This window comes from Lynx rufus, unplaced genomic scaffold (genome assembly GCF_022079265.1).
Source record: "Lynx rufus isolate CCGP_SWC_20201006 ecotype Redwood Valley unplaced genomic scaffold, mLynRuf1.p SCAF_10, whole genome shotgun sequence".
Lineage (NCBI taxonomy): Eukaryota > Metazoa > Chordata > Mammalia > Carnivora > Felidae > Lynx > Lynx rufus.
The window spans coordinates 5,141,185-5,156,606 of record NW_025814824.1 but is presented as its reverse complement, the minus strand read 5'-3'; the positions used below and the strand labels follow the sequence as shown (position 1 = coordinate 5,156,606).

The 15,422-nt window shown below is 45.0% G+C and overlaps 1 protein-coding gene across 1 annotated transcript in view; it reads right to left on the bottom strand.

The window, feature by feature from the left end:
• Positions 1-15,422, bottom strand: part of LOC124524907 (contactin-associated protein-like 3) — a 193,182-nt gene that overhangs the window by 98,163 nt on the left and 79,597 nt on the right. The window contains 1 exon segment of the mRNA XM_047097349.1: positions 4,686-4,833. Within this exon segment, the coding sequence (XP_046953305.1) occupies positions 4,686-4,833 (148 nt within the window).

Sequence of the window (15,422 nt, the reverse complement as noted above, 5' to 3'; positions counted from 1 at the left end):
CAGGCATACTAGGAAGCTGGGAAGTACGGCCCGCAGTGAGGGGGAAAAAAAAAGCAATCAAAATAGAACTGACCCAGATACTGTAATTAGCAAAGAAAGGCATTAAGGCAGTTGTTACAACTGTCATGCATATGTTCAAGAAGTCAGGTAGCTACACAAGAGAGACTTCTAAAAAAGTGAAAATTACAATGTCTGAGTTGAAAAACACACTGAATGGGACGACTGGCAGGTTAAACAATGCAGAAAAATAGACTAGTGAACTCGAAGACACAGCAATAGAAATATTTTAAAATGAAACAAGGCACAAAACAAATTACTTGAGAAAATAAACAGGACATCAGTGAAGCTGTGTGACACAACAAAATCAAACAAACAGCCTAATACGTGTTTTATCTAATGACAATTGGGTCCCTTAAGGAAAAATGTGAGGGGAAAATGTAGAAAAAAAAATTTGAAGAAACAATGGCTGAAACTTTCCAAATCTGATGAAAACTATACACCCACAAATCAAAATAACCCAGTGAGCTCCAAACACAAGAAACCGAATAAAACAAAACCAAACTACATCAGAAACAAATTGCTCAAAATCTTAAAAGCAGCTAGAGGGAAAAAAAAGGCATGACACATTCGAAAGACACATAGATACAGATAGCAGTGGGTTTCTCTGGGGACAGGATACAAGTGAGGAAACTTAAGAGCAATGTCTTGAAAGTAATGAATGAAAAAACGTTATCCTAGAATTCCATACTGAGCTCAGATAACTTTCAAAAATGAAGGCGAAATACCAGCTTCCTCCAGACATCCAAAATGCGAAAGAAGTCCTCACCAGCAGACCTACACGGCAAAAAATGCTAAATGGAGCCTTTAAGGTGGAAGGAAAATGATAGGTGGAAATGTGGATCAATACAAAGGAACAGAGAACACCAGAGTTTACATGGGTCGATGAATATAAATGTGTATGTATACATGTATATACATACGTGTATCTCATTAGATAGAAAATATTAACTATAGGTTGTATATAAAATAGAATGGTAACAGAAGGATTATAAATAGTGACACATGTTGAGGTTGTTAAATAAAACCATTTTTGATGCAATCATCGGTCTGTTTTTCTATTTTTATTTAAATTTTTTATTTTTATTATTTTTAATTATTTTTATTTTATTTTATTATTTTTATTATTTTTAAATTTTTACTCTTGAGAGCGAGCAAGACAGAGTGCAAGTCAGGGTGGGGCAGAGAGAGAGGGAGACACAGAATCCGAAGCAGCCTCCAGGCTCTGAGCCGTCAGCACAGAGCCTGACGCAGGGCTCGAACCCACGAACCATGAGATCCTGACCTGAGCCAAAGTCAGATGCTTAACTGACTGAGCCACCTAGGCACCCCGTCAATAAATAAACACAGTATTTAAATAAACACAGTATTTTCAAAGAGTCAATTACCTGTTTTATTCCCTTATTCTCTTCCCTGCTCACCCACTTTATTTTCCTTTTTTTAAAATATTTTTTAATGTTTATTTATTTATTTTGAGAGACAGAGAGAGAGGGGGGCAAGTGTGCGAGCAGGGGAGGGGCAGAGAGAGAGAATCCCAAGCAGGCTCCACACTGTCAGCGCAGAGCCCAATGTGGGGCTCGAACTCATGAACCGTGAGATCACGACCCAAGCCCAAGTCAGGCGCTTAACCGACTGAGCCACCCAGGTGCCCCTAACCCATTTTATTTTCAATGCCTGATCTGACACAGGACTGGAGGGCGACACGGACGACTGGTGGATTACCACGTTGTTCGCCATTCTGTGCCTACATATTCCACATTCCCAAGGATTCATGCACTCCTTCCTTCGTCTTTGCTTTCCTTCTGTCCTCCCCTCCTTCTTTCTTCCTTCTCTTATTCACCAATAAACACACTAATAAACCATGATGGGAATGGAGCCAGCTCAAGGGTAGACTTGAGAAGACGCTGACCTTGAACACGGGGAGTCGAAGTAGATGGCCGAAAAGAAGCAACTGAAGATGCCCCAAAGAGGAATAACAATCGAGAAAGAAATGAAGGTAGACCTGGGCACAGAATGCCTGTCCGTGGCTTCAGAGACCTGCATCAGGGATGTCAACTTGGAATTGATTGGACAGTGCATAAACATTCCTGAAAACTTAAGAAAGCAGAAAGACACCCAAGGGGAGACCTTTTCAGAGTAGAATACAAAGCCAAGAACAAGTCCATGGGGAATATGAACACTGGACACTGGGGGCTGCTGGAGGGGGCAGGGGACTCTAAACAGACTGTGCACTCTAGAAGTAGGGGGGAGGGATTTTCAGGAAGAGAACACTCGTGTGCCAGGAAGCCACGAAAATGCATGAGGTTGGTTTCTACGAATGGCCAGTGTCATCGGAGTATAACTGGGGTGTAAAGAAATGAAACCAAACAGAGACGTTGCATCTAAGGGACACTATATGCCAAGATAAGCAATCTGGACATTTTCTCACTATCAACAGAGAAGTGAAAATAGAAATGGGGGGGGGAGATAATCATTAGCCCTTTGGGCTATAAACCGTATCATATTCAAACACTGTCAAAAATAAAAGTGCAAAGTGCTAGGCTTCAACAATTATTCTTTTTTTTTTTTTTTCAACGTTTATTTATTTTTGGGACAGAGAGAGACAGAGCATGAACGGGGGAGGGGCAGAGAGAGAGGGAGACACAGAGTCGGAAACAGGCTCCAGGCTCTGAGCCATCAGCCCAGAGCCCGACGCGGGGCTCGAACTCACGGACCGAGATCGTGACCTGGCTGAAGTCGGAGGCTTAACCGACTGCGCCACCCAGGCGCCCCAACAATTATTCTTATTAATAATAAAAATGAAGACAATACAGAGAGAGGCCCTACTATCAAGGAATGTACTCCGCAAAGTTTCACAAGTAGTGAGGACTATTATAAGCTACGGTGGGAACTCCTGATGCCCGACAGCTCGTGTTTGCTGAATTTTGGATGCACGCAGGCCCCATGAGAGCTACACAGCCAACCAGCCCTTCCGGGGATCAGGCGCACAGCTTTGATCTTTCTGGCGCTGACCTCTAACCGGAGGAACCATGGTAATATCTCCTCAAGAAGAACATCAAGCTGATGGCAAATCCCCATCAAAGAGCACGCACGGCTTTCAAGTAGTAAACCTGACGTTGTTTCCCGGGTAATGGCGGAAAGGAGAAACTCATTTTATGGGATCAAAGAGAAACCGCGGATCAGGCGTCCCGGCCGTTGCGGCCGTGAGCGTGTTCGTGGATCCCAGAAACAAAAGGACGGAAGGAGACGACCGACGGGAAGAGAAAGAAAAAGGCGGACGGCCACGCGGCGTCACGTGGGCTAAATGGTGCACGGAAATGCCATGCAGAGGTAGGATTTGGAAACGGAGTGGAAAGGGAGCCTGTCATCTGGCAGCTGGATGACGCTGAGGCCGAAGGGGACCCTTGAATCTAGAACGGGGTTGCTTCTGGGACGGTGAGCCTCACCTCCAGAAGGTCTCACTGTCTGTGGGGTTAGCGAAGGGGCAATGGTATCATTCCTACACAACCGCTCCCTGTGCCCTCGAGTGCCCATATCCTCCTTGATCCCTGAGCCAACAGAAGCTGAGATTCCTGCAGCCACTATTTCTCCGCGCGTTCCTCCTCCCTCCCCGGGACCCCTCCCTGCCCGCAGCTCACCTCCCAAGCCCTTCACTTGGAAAACCGACTGACCGCTCTACTCCCCGTGCCCCGGGGTCACGTTCCAGTATTTTACATCTGTTTTGTACAATTTTATGGCTTCTCATAAAATCCTGACAACAAAAATGAATCATTCTAGAAAGGCCCCCCACCTCCAATGTTTAACACGGTTCTTGGCAAATGGCCAAGTGTCCGATAAATTCTTAGATGGCCAGTGAGGGAATGAGGAAATGAAGGCCAGGAAAATATAGTGGTTATGAGAACCGAATTTGGGAGAAAAGACATCGCTTTCGAAATGAAGTGGGACCAAAAACCCAACCTTACGAGATGTCCCCATCCGATATACTCTTTGAGTTAGTCTCCGGTTTTCTAGAAGGTGTTTTTTAATCATTATTTTTTCTTTTTGTATTACTTTAAGTAAATACTGGTATATTCTAGATCATCGAAATGGCAACCGTAGAGTTGATTCCCCCATGTATTTCACTGAAGGTGTTTATGCTTGTATTTATGTGATTTTTGTTACTCTTCTCATCAGTAGAGAAAAGAGGGAAGACACGACACGTAAATGACGTTCAAAAGAAGCCTCAAGTAGAGAAAAGTGGAGACGCAAGCAGTGAACCTAAAAGAAGAACTGAGTCATCATCGTGGGGTTCGGGGAAAACAAGATCACCAGCGTCCCCACACGAGGGTCACCCCAGTGACAGCATCAGAGAACAGCATCATCGGTCCCGGTAAATTACCGCTGTTGATTTGGAGTTCGTTACTTTCATGAAGTAAAGGTTCTGAGGCTCAGGCCAGGTGCACCTGTACATTCGACTAGAAAATAACTAAAGACAGCATAATATCAAGGCGTTCCATAAAAAACCGTTTTACATAGATATTTAAAAGGCTGAAAGAAGTCAGGTTCAGTTTTCAGTTCAGCATTTAGAGCACGTCAGTCCGTCATCGATGTCGGCGGGGGGGGGGGGGGGGGGAATAAACACCACTTACTGTATGCACATCCGTACACTTCTATCCGCATCCCAATCCTGCCCTTAGGGTTCCAGGCTACGGGGAGGAAGCGCAGGAACCTGGCTTCGAAGGGAGGCTCGAGTCTGTAATGTACCACGCTGTCTGCGTTTGTGTTTCCTGGAAAACCCTGGGAGAAAACGGAGAAAGGGATCAATGTGTCTGCAGAATGCCGAGTTCACGCTGTCACCTCTCGTGCCTGTGAGGGATGGGTGCCTCACCTTGTTAATACGCAAAAGGCCGCCCGCTTTATAGAAACACCGCTAACGTTTGAGAGGCTGTGCGACAACCTTTCTTCAGGGCCTGGATTAGTCGCCATGGTCTAACTTTTCCTTATTTGCAGGGTAAATAAGGAATTTGCAGACGTTCACACGCAGCCCCACATCCAAGGCAATCAAGCGGAACATGGAGCCCGATGCAGGGCTGGATGCCACAACCCTGGGATCATGACCTGAGCCGAAATCAAGAATCGGATGCCCAACCAATGAGCTACCCAGATGCCCAACCCCTGACGCTTTATATGGCCTTTTAAAGTTGGTTCCATTGATTCGTCATCAGATTCTTAACCAGTTTTCCCAGATGGTCTAGGCTATAATAGGCATAACAATCTAAAGTTTTCCTGTTACACAGCATCTTACTAGAAAATGCTACCCCCTCCAAGGACCTTACCGGTCTATGCTCCGCAAAGAACGAGTAAGGGCCCTCAGCTTCTAAAACGTAACGCCAGACGTTAAGTCTATCTAAAATTCTGTCAGTTCTTTGGAACCCAACAGTCAAAACTTCCAGTTGTACGCTCTTTGATCTCTCCCAGTTTTATTATTCAGAGAGGCAAAAGATGTCCTCGTAATACTCCTGCATATGACAGTAATATAATTAGGGGGAAAAAGTCGACCCTTCCTTACGCCCACTTGCATCAGAAGGTCAGACTCTCCTTCCTGCCTGCATGTCACACAAACAGCCAGATACCATCAAACAGCCCGGGAGCGAAGTTCTTCTTAGCTCAGCCAGGAACGACGCCTGCCTCGTTGTCTGGCCTGGCGGAACACTAGGCCCAGCTTAACGACCAAATCAAGTTCAATCCCTAGTAAGCCACGACAACGAGGTATAAACAGACGGAACTAAGGATATCAAAAACTCCAATGTGTTGGGATTCTCCGATGCTATAACTCTTCCTCTGGGCTAGAGAATGAAATACCAACTCAGACGCACTCAGTCATCTCTCTCATCCAATGGAAGTGTCATCTTTGTTCTTTACGCCGTCTTCGTTTTCAAGGGTTAGCAACTGCCACGCCACGATCAGCGCGCCTCCACGCTCCAGATGTGAATTTGGAACCGCATTGTACCTGCCCCGCCACTTGCCGGCCCGTGGTCTTAGTTGTAGTTATGGGCTGCGGGCCACAGTTCCCTCGCCTACAAAACCAGCTTGTAAACCCTAACTCCACAGGTTGAGATGCTACTAAGTTAGACAATATCTGAAAAGTAACATTCCCATATCGGCCTGGAGGTAGGCGGTCCACGAAGGCTGGCCACTGTGGCTGTGCTCCTGGCTGCCATTTTGGATACCGTCAGTACCTTCGGCCGAGGGGGCTCATCTGTCAAACTCAGCATCCTGTTACTTGACACCTCAGGTTCAGTACCCAAGATGTGCAGGTAAACAGTGAAGGGAGAAACATCAGCTCCTACATTCGTGGTGATGCCCAACTTGTAATTCAATTTAAGAACTGAAGTCAAGGGGCACTCAGGTGGCTAGTCAGGTAAGCAACTGACTCTCGATTTCCGCTCAGGTAATGGGATCAAGCCCAGCGTCGGGCTCTGTGCTGACACGGCGGAGCCTGCTTGGGATTCTCTCTCTCTCCTTCTCTCTCTGCCCCTCCCCGCCATGTGCTCTCTCTCACTCTCAAAATAAATAAACTTAAAGAAAAAGGAATTGAAGTCAATATTTATTTGAGTGTAGCTGACAAAACTTGTAAATCTCAGCATGAACCATTTAATTAAATTACTTCCTAAGAAGGATACTTAAGTTGTATTTTCTTGATATATAATTACTTCCTTCTAAAATATTGTTTACTGAATATAAATTCTGAAAATCGCCCTTCAGATTGTGTGATGATAGTGCCAGACAGCAAAAGGAATTTCGGGTTCTATTTTAGTGGAATTTAAACAGAATACTCTTTAAGAAATACTTCAAGTGGCAACAATGTCTTAATAGTCTATGAAAAGTGGGGATTCAAAACACACTCTTCACAACTTCTGAGAATCCGTGTTCAAAACAAAACATTCATCGCGTCCGATTTTAATTATATTCAAATACTTGGAACCTATGTATGTGTATGTATACACCTAGGTGATTATCATAATTCATTCTAATTTTAAGGAATTACATTATTTGTGTCTCATGTAGAATTATTAACAGTCCTTTTGGATACAAATCAATGATACGTGTCCTTAAAGACACAGAGATTAAGTGAAGTGAGTCCGGCACAGGTGGGATCTCTACCAGCATATCTATGCTCTCATGTTTGGGGCTAATTATTGAAATGATCCCGTATATTTTTGTTAAGCTAACGTTTCTTTTTCAGAGGTGGTATAATCTATTATTCTATTCTAATCTATTATTCTATTCTATTCTATTCTATTCTATTCTATTCTATTCTATTCTTCTATCTATATAATCTATTATTCTATGTTTTTGGTTTAGTGTTTCCAGAACAAACACCGATGCACAGGCTGAACGCAGACGGACAAGAACAAAGGGTCACCCTCGCCCTGTTCTAACACGCGGGAAGGGGCAGACCCCACGGGAGCAGAAAGCAGCGGTCCCGGTGGAAGCGAGCTGCCCTGGGCAATTCCTCAGCAGCTCTAACCCAGGTTCCCCTCCACTCAGACCTACGAAAATCGAAAATCGGCTCCATCCAACTTCTTCCCCATCTCTCATTACAGGAATGACCTCAGGGAAGCCAGCATCTTCGTGTATAAAGTAGGAACAAGAAAAACTATCTTACAGTTCTGATGGGCTAGGGTATGAGAGTTTCACGGGTTCATCACCTAACCATTTTCTCCATGGCATTCCTGCTGAGGGTCGCTGGAGGGGTGCTGGGTGGAGGGATGGGCTAAATGGGCCACGGGCATTAAGGAGGGCACTTGTCGGGATGAGCACTGGGTGTTATGTGTAAGTGATGAATCACTAAATTCTATTCCTGAAATCATTATTACAGTATATGTTAACTAACTTGGATTTCAATTTTAAAAAATAAGCTAATATTTGAAAATGTTCACAACAGTACCTGGCTGGTATGATAAATATGATACATCACAATTAAACTAATTGCACTCAACAAATATTATACATCACAATTAATAAATAACACACGAACTGGAAAAAAAAGAAACCAACACCCCCCCCCCTCCCCACTATCGATCAGAAACACTTCAGCTAGACGTGGACTCAATATTCAATCACTTTAAAAGCATCACAATTGAGTGTTTCATCCATGATTAGGAACAAACAACGTCTGATGAAGTTTTCCGTTTCCCCGTTAGCTATGCGGAAGGGAACCCGAGTCCGCGGCTTGGGCTCCATTCACATGCTACAGATGCGTTTCTAAAATAATATGTTTTAGCAATCGATGACATTTCTGAAAAGCTGCCCACTCTGCATTTCGTTTATTCAGCAGTCACATCAGTAGGATCTAAATCACAGGAAAGGATCGTTATGAGGCTCAGGCAAAGCCCCAGTCTCCAGCGTAACGTGCCCCATCCCATTCTGCATTAGAGTCAACAAATGACCTTCGAGATGCCGATCGTGTATTTGTCACTGTACGTTTGAAATATCTGCGTCGTGAGAAAGGCTTTCCTACCAATTCTTTGTTTCAAAATAGGAGTGGGGCTGTCTACAGAAATGGGTCTCAGTGGTTTTCAAAATAGATAATCATTAGGGCTCTAAGCTGGGCCCCTATGAAATCCAAGCTTCACTCTGCACTCACACTGTTCACTGCATTTTAAGACCTCTGCGGTAGGAGAGGGGATGTTGTGGGGACAAAGGGGGTGTGCGGGAATCCCCGAGCTCTGAGCTCTAATTCTGGCCATTTCAAGTGCCGGACCATGATGGTGTTGGACAACATATACTTAATCTCCCCACGTCTCTGCTTCTTCATGAGTAAGGGGGGAATACTAACAATTATTGCTATTGCTAAATATAACATTTTGTCCCTGTTATTTTTGGAGGCTCGCGGGCCACGAAAGGACGTACTAAAATCATTTCCTGTAATCAGACCAAGCGAACGCTGCGGTCGGTTGCTTTCAAGTCCGTGCTCTCGTGATAAATTATTTTTAACATTTTAGTGAACCAGAAAGTACCACAAGGTTTACACTTAAAGAAAACAAGGAAAGTATCCTCCTGACACTTTGGTTTTATTGACTGAACTGGACATTCAGTAACACGGACTGGATGTCACGTGTCGGACCCGGAAGGAGCCGCTCAGTCCTCCAGACCAGCAGGCTTCGTGCCCGGTGACCGCTCAAGCTTCAATGCGTGCAGATACGTTTACTTCAACGTGTTCTAGAAAGGGAATGGATAATCTCTCATCTGGCTTAAAACCAGAAAACACGCCCCCCCAAGTGTGCTTAAAAGATTTGCTTGTGTGTAAGACGTATGTCTGAATGCACACAATAGGTACATTACAGGCACGTAAGTAGTATATTCTGATGTGAAAATCTCCTTGTGCCGGAAACAGCGTGCACTTAATGAGTGGTTCCTGGTATGCTTCATGGCCTCTTCGTGGAAGCAAGTCACAAAGTCAGACCCACAGCTGACCCAAAAGACACAACCACCTCTCTGTGTCCCAACACCTGCCCCTGCCTCCAGGCGGAACCCACCCCACGAGCGAGTACAGCTACGCCACCCAGAAACCCACGGGGGCCCAACCCTGGAGCCGTCCACACCCCCGGGGCCAACACAGACGCAAGAAACAGGTCCTAAATGCCGCTGCTCTTGATTGACGTGATTTTTTTTTTTTTATCTGCGAGGTATAGAGAAGGGCAGTGTAAACATTGCCGAAATATGGTTGAAATAAAGTATTTTTAAAACTTTATTTTTGCTCAAGTTGTATTGCTAAGTGTTAGGCTTTTACCACTTTGTTTTACCTTCTGCCTGAAATATGAACCCAGGAGAGAAGTCAGGTTTCCTGGACTCTGCAGGAAAACTAGAGTTTGGGTTTCTCCATACTCTTCCCTTCCCAATCTTCCTAAATGATCAGGAGAAATACATTTTATAAGCTATCTGGCCATTTTTTGCTGGCAAAGAGGTAAAGAAAAAGCCAGGAAAAAAAATATTTCCAATGACAACAACATGGTATTTTATTTGATTTTACTTTAATATTTACTCATGTATTTTTGAGAGAGAGAGAGAGAGAGAGAGAGAGAGAGAGAGAGAGAATGCATGTGCAAACAAGGGAGGAAGGGGCAGACAGCGAGGGAGAGAGAAAATCCTAAGCAGGCTCCATGCTGTCAGCCCAGAGTCCGATGTGGGTCTCGATCCCACGAACCTATGAGATCATGACCTGAGCCAAAATCAACAGTCAGACGCTTCACCGACTGAGCCACCCGGGTGCCTCCACAAGATCGTATCTTAAAAACAACATACGGTTATTGAAAACAATACCAGAACGTTGCAAATAAGTGTGTGTGACTTCATATATGGCACAAACTTCGTTTCTGAAAAATGACTCAGCTTTCAGTATTTGAGGAGTCACACAGAAGAATAAAAAAAAGTTTAGCTGGTTTTATAAGAAATGCCTCAAATGAGTGTTTACTAGTGTGCACATCCTATCAGCAACTGGAAGAAATTAAATAAGTTTGTTGAAATAAAAGGATTAAATAAAACGTTTAAATTGGACTCTCGGCATAGTTTTGAGGGCGTTCTTTAACAGTTCAGATTATTGGCAGAATAGCACTATCCTGTTAGCCTCCTGTATATGTTGAAAATAATGATACATAAAATAGATTATTTATACAAAATTGAGAACTATTTCCCACTGAGAAGAATCAGTGACTTGAACTGATACCCGTTTGTGTTTAATTCGACATTAAGGGGCTCCCGGGCGGCTCAGTTGGCTGAGCATCTGACCCTTGGTCTCGGCTCAGGTCATGATCCCAGGGTCGTGGGATCCAGCCCTCCGTGCTCAGCATGGGGCCTGCTTAAGATTCTCTCTCCCTCTGTCTCTCTCTCTCTCTCTCTCCCTCTGCCCCTCCTTCTTGCTCGTGTGCACTCACACGCTATCCCTATCTCAAATAAAGATAAAATTTAAAATATTTAAAAAATAAAATACGTCATAAGGCAGGGAACTCATGTCACTCACTGTGATGGGCTAAACTGTGTCCCCCTCAAAATTCGTATGTTTAAGCCCAAACCCATAGTGCTTGAGAATATGACTGTATTTGGAGAAAGGGTCTATAAAGAGGTGATTATGGTAAAATGAGGTCATTACAGTGAGTCCTAGTGTTATTGGGTTGTTATAAGAAGGGGACATCTGGACAGACGGACAGACCCTAGATAGGGTACACACAGAGGGAAGACCATTTGAGGACCCGGGGAGAAAGTGACCATCGGCAAGTCAAGAAAGAGAGGCCTTAGGGGAAACCAAAACTTCCCACACCTTCATCTCGGACTTTTAGCCTCGAGAGTCACGAGAAAATATACGAGGTGCTGGGTGTCGACCACGCTCATCGTGGGGATCATTTCGCAATACGTCCACACGTCAGATCACCACGTTGGACACCTTCGTATGATGTGTCAGTGACGGCACCATAAACTGGGGGGAAAAGAAAACTCCACAGTAGTGATATACAGCTCGAACAAAAACCCTATTTTTAAATAACCTCTGAGGGAGACTGAGCAACTAAATACTTCTGAAATATTCGGTGTGGATTTTAATTTCTTTCCAGAGGCTAACTACCGGGGCGCCTGGCTGGCTGGGTCGGAGAAGTGTGCGACTCTTGATGTTGGGGGCAGTGAGGTCCAGCCCCACACTGAGTCAATATTTCAATAAATAAATAAATAAATAAACTTTAAATAAATACATTTTTTTAAAAAAAGAGGCAAACTGCCTGTTTTAATATAGGGAAACAAGTAAACAATCCTGCAGCAACGGAATGCAAATTTCTTCCGTTGAAAATTTTCTTCTCAAAGGAGACATTTAGATTTATCCTACACTGTTTATAAGGGAAACATACTTACCATCACAGAATCTTTCTAGCCTTTCTAGAAAAAAATAAGTCATTTCTGAGTGGTAGTTACAATTCTGCGTTCAAAAGGAAGTGTTAATAACTTAAATAGGATTTAGCCAAAGAAGTTGAAAACTATGTCAAGATCAAATAGCTGTTTTTCAACTAATTATCTAACCCAAACTGTTTGGGTGTTTTAGTAACAAAACGAGGATGCTCTTTTCTTAGCGTTTTAAATCTGAATCGGCAACACCGTCCAACCAAGATGATTGGGGCCACTAGAAGTTCAAAATTAACTCTGACACAAGAATCCTACTTCGCCTAGGATAAAAGAAGGCTGTATCTGAAAAGTCAGTTGACATCAACACGAAGGAAGTCCTTTGCGCCACATAATAGCCATTTCATAGGGAAGACAAAAGGCCGTGTGGGGGCCAGAGCAGAGGTAACACAATTCTCCATGGGTTTCTCACATTTCTGCACCTCTTACAAACAGAAGCCCTGACTATCTTTTATCCCGAACTATCTTCCAAGGACATTTATACAGAAAGCTTCCTTGTGAGATAATCTTTTTCTTCCAAGCTAAGGGCAATCATGTGTCCTGCACAAAAGATTCAGGTTCCCTCAGCTCTCGTAACATTACACGGCCCACGGGTGACGCAGGGTCAAGGAGAACTGCGGCCGGTACGTGAGGCTGCCTGCTGGGCTTTCTGGGTAACCAAGCAAGTCACACACGCCTCTGTCTCTGACCCAGGTGTCTCTTGTCTTCTCCCAGCATCCAGAAAACAAGCAGGCTGGCCTGCTGCAAATAGAGCAAAAGTTCAGACACCTCGCAGTTCTGGGTGGAAATTTTAAAGTTCGTCTCCCTGAAGACACTGGAGAACGTGTATGAAAAGGTGGAGGACTAAAGAATCTATTTAACTCAAGTCGCTGTGCGATCATTTAAATATTTTCATATATTGGTCTGTTAATTTCCGTCTTGCTCTTTTGTTCGCCTTTATTAATGCACGACGGCAAACTATTTTTTTAATTTATTCCTTTTTTTTTTTTTTAATTTTTTTTTTTCAACGTTTATTTATTTTTGGGACAGAGAGAGACAGAGCATGAACGGGGGAGGGGCAGAGAGAGAGGGAGACACAGAATCGGAAACAGGCTCCAGGCTCTGAGCCATCAGCCCAGAGCCTGACGCGGGGCTCGAACTCCCGGACCGCGAGATCGTGACCTGGCTGAAGTCGGACGCTTAACCGACTGCGCCACCCAGGCGCCCCTCCTTTTTTTTTTTAAATACTGTGCGTTCTCCTGTTGCTTAATACAAAATAACAAGAAAGAACAAAATGTCGTCTGTGTTTTCACTAGCAGGAAAACCCTTATTGACACGGAAAATAAATGATACGCGTAGATGGCCTTGGCTAGAAAATTCGAACAGTACAGAAAAGCTTAACATGCAGAAGCCACTCTTTCCCCAGCCCCATAGTTAACCATTTTTTTACGATTTATTATAATTGTCTTCTGCATTTACCGCTTCCCATCAATCCTTCCTTTTCAGATTTTCTAACAGGGATCCCCCTGATTTGAGACAGGGCACACGTCAGGCATAGTGAAATGCTACCTGTCTGACACAGGATCCTTCCTATCATTAACAACGTTCTGGAGAAGCTCGAGCCTACGTCCCAGGCACTGGGGAGAGCATTAGCAAATACCGCCTGATCCCTCGTCCCTACAGGGAAGACCGCCGGATCCACAAGTCGCCAGTCCCTGTCACTTGGAGATACCCTCCCTCTTTCCTCCTCCAAAAGGGGGGGCAGGGAGGAGAGACCCACCCTGTTCCCAACCTTCAGAAAGGCACATGAGGAGCTCATCCTGGATGTAATCAGTTGGAGGCAGGATCAAGTGACGTCACTTTTGTAAACCGCTTGCCATTCATTTTTAATCAACCCGTGGCACAATAAAAAGCGTGCATCTCATTAACTAGACATCCCAGTTGCTCATTATTAGTTTTGCGACGCTACATTCTGCTCATATAATTAGCCTCCACGGTTCGTTTCTGCCGTCGAATTTGCACCTACGTAAAATTTTACAGAATTGGAAACCACATTATGCTGTGTGTACAGTCCAGATCTTCTCCGTTTCAAAATGTTTACCTCAGTGCTTCAGTACGCTTGATGATCTCATTTATAATCTTAGGGTACATTTTGGACTCTTCAAAAATGCAGACGGAAGTAGAACCCTGAGATTTCAGAATCACAAGGGATGATGATAATCCGCCCTGAACACCTGCCAGCATCAGGAAGGAAAGATGTCCGGAGTCCCTCGGATGCAGTGGCCGAGGGTCTCAGAATAAAGGGACGCGGGGCGCCTGGGTGGCCCAGCTGGTTGAGTGTCCAACTCTTGGTTTCGGCTCAGGTCACGGTCTCACCGTTCGTGAGAGCAAGCCCCGCGTCGGGCTCTGTTCAGACAGCGCAGAGCCTGCTTGGGATTTCCTCTCTCCCTCTCTCTCTGCCCCTCCCCTGCTCACACACACACTCTCTCTCTCTCAAAATAGCCCAACAGAATAAACTGACAAAAGGCAGGTGAACAGGAGAAAAAAATGTGTTCACGTAAATAGGAGTTAACAAAAGAAGTAGCTGGCTCCCAGTTGGCTCCCCAGTTGGAGGCTTGCAGACCTCACTTAGCAGGGAAAGACGGAGGAGACGGGGCTTCTACGGAAAGAACAAAAAGGTGTCTTTAGGAAAGACAAAGCGGTTTCGCGGGCACAAACCAGAGGCAGGGAAAATTATGGTAATATTTGTTCACGCGGGGGACAGCGGTCTTCCTTTTTCTGTGCCGTGAAACCCCGTGGAGAGGGGATTTGTGGGAGGTTTATCTTGATCTCTCTCCCGGGGCCGGATCCGCCTTGAGGAGGGGATTCACGGCAGCCTCCCTTCTCGGAAGCAGCTTCTTTTCAAGTCAGATTCAGAAAGTTCCAAGAAGGCTGCTTTTCTGCAGCCATTCATTCCCAAATGCCTTCAGTGTAAACTAATCTTTATGCCAACTCTAGGGTCCGGAGGGGGTCCCCCCATGGATGCTCCTCGCCCTGTGGCATCACCATCGGCCCCCTGCCCGTGACCCCGCCAGGCAGTGTCTGCTCTCTGCTCGGCACAGATCCGAAAACTGGTTCAGTACTCAGTCGTCTGCCCCAGGGGAACAGCTGGCCGGGGTCTGACCAAAGGGCTGTCTGACCCCAAAGCCCAGGCTCATAGCCCTTTGAGATACGACCGCTCGAGAGATCTCAGAGCGCATCCGATCCAACCTTCTTTGTGTCAGTTAATAGATTTGTTTACCTCACCGTCAACCAGTCACTGGGAGATCTTGGACAGTTTCCTTAGCCCATCCGTGCCTGTAAAATGACAACAGTACTCCCTTGCTGCGAGGAACAGCGGCCGACACTTGGGAAGTGCCACGTATCTGCTTACCACTTTGTCATTTACTTATTACCATCTACTTTGTAGAGATCAAGGCATT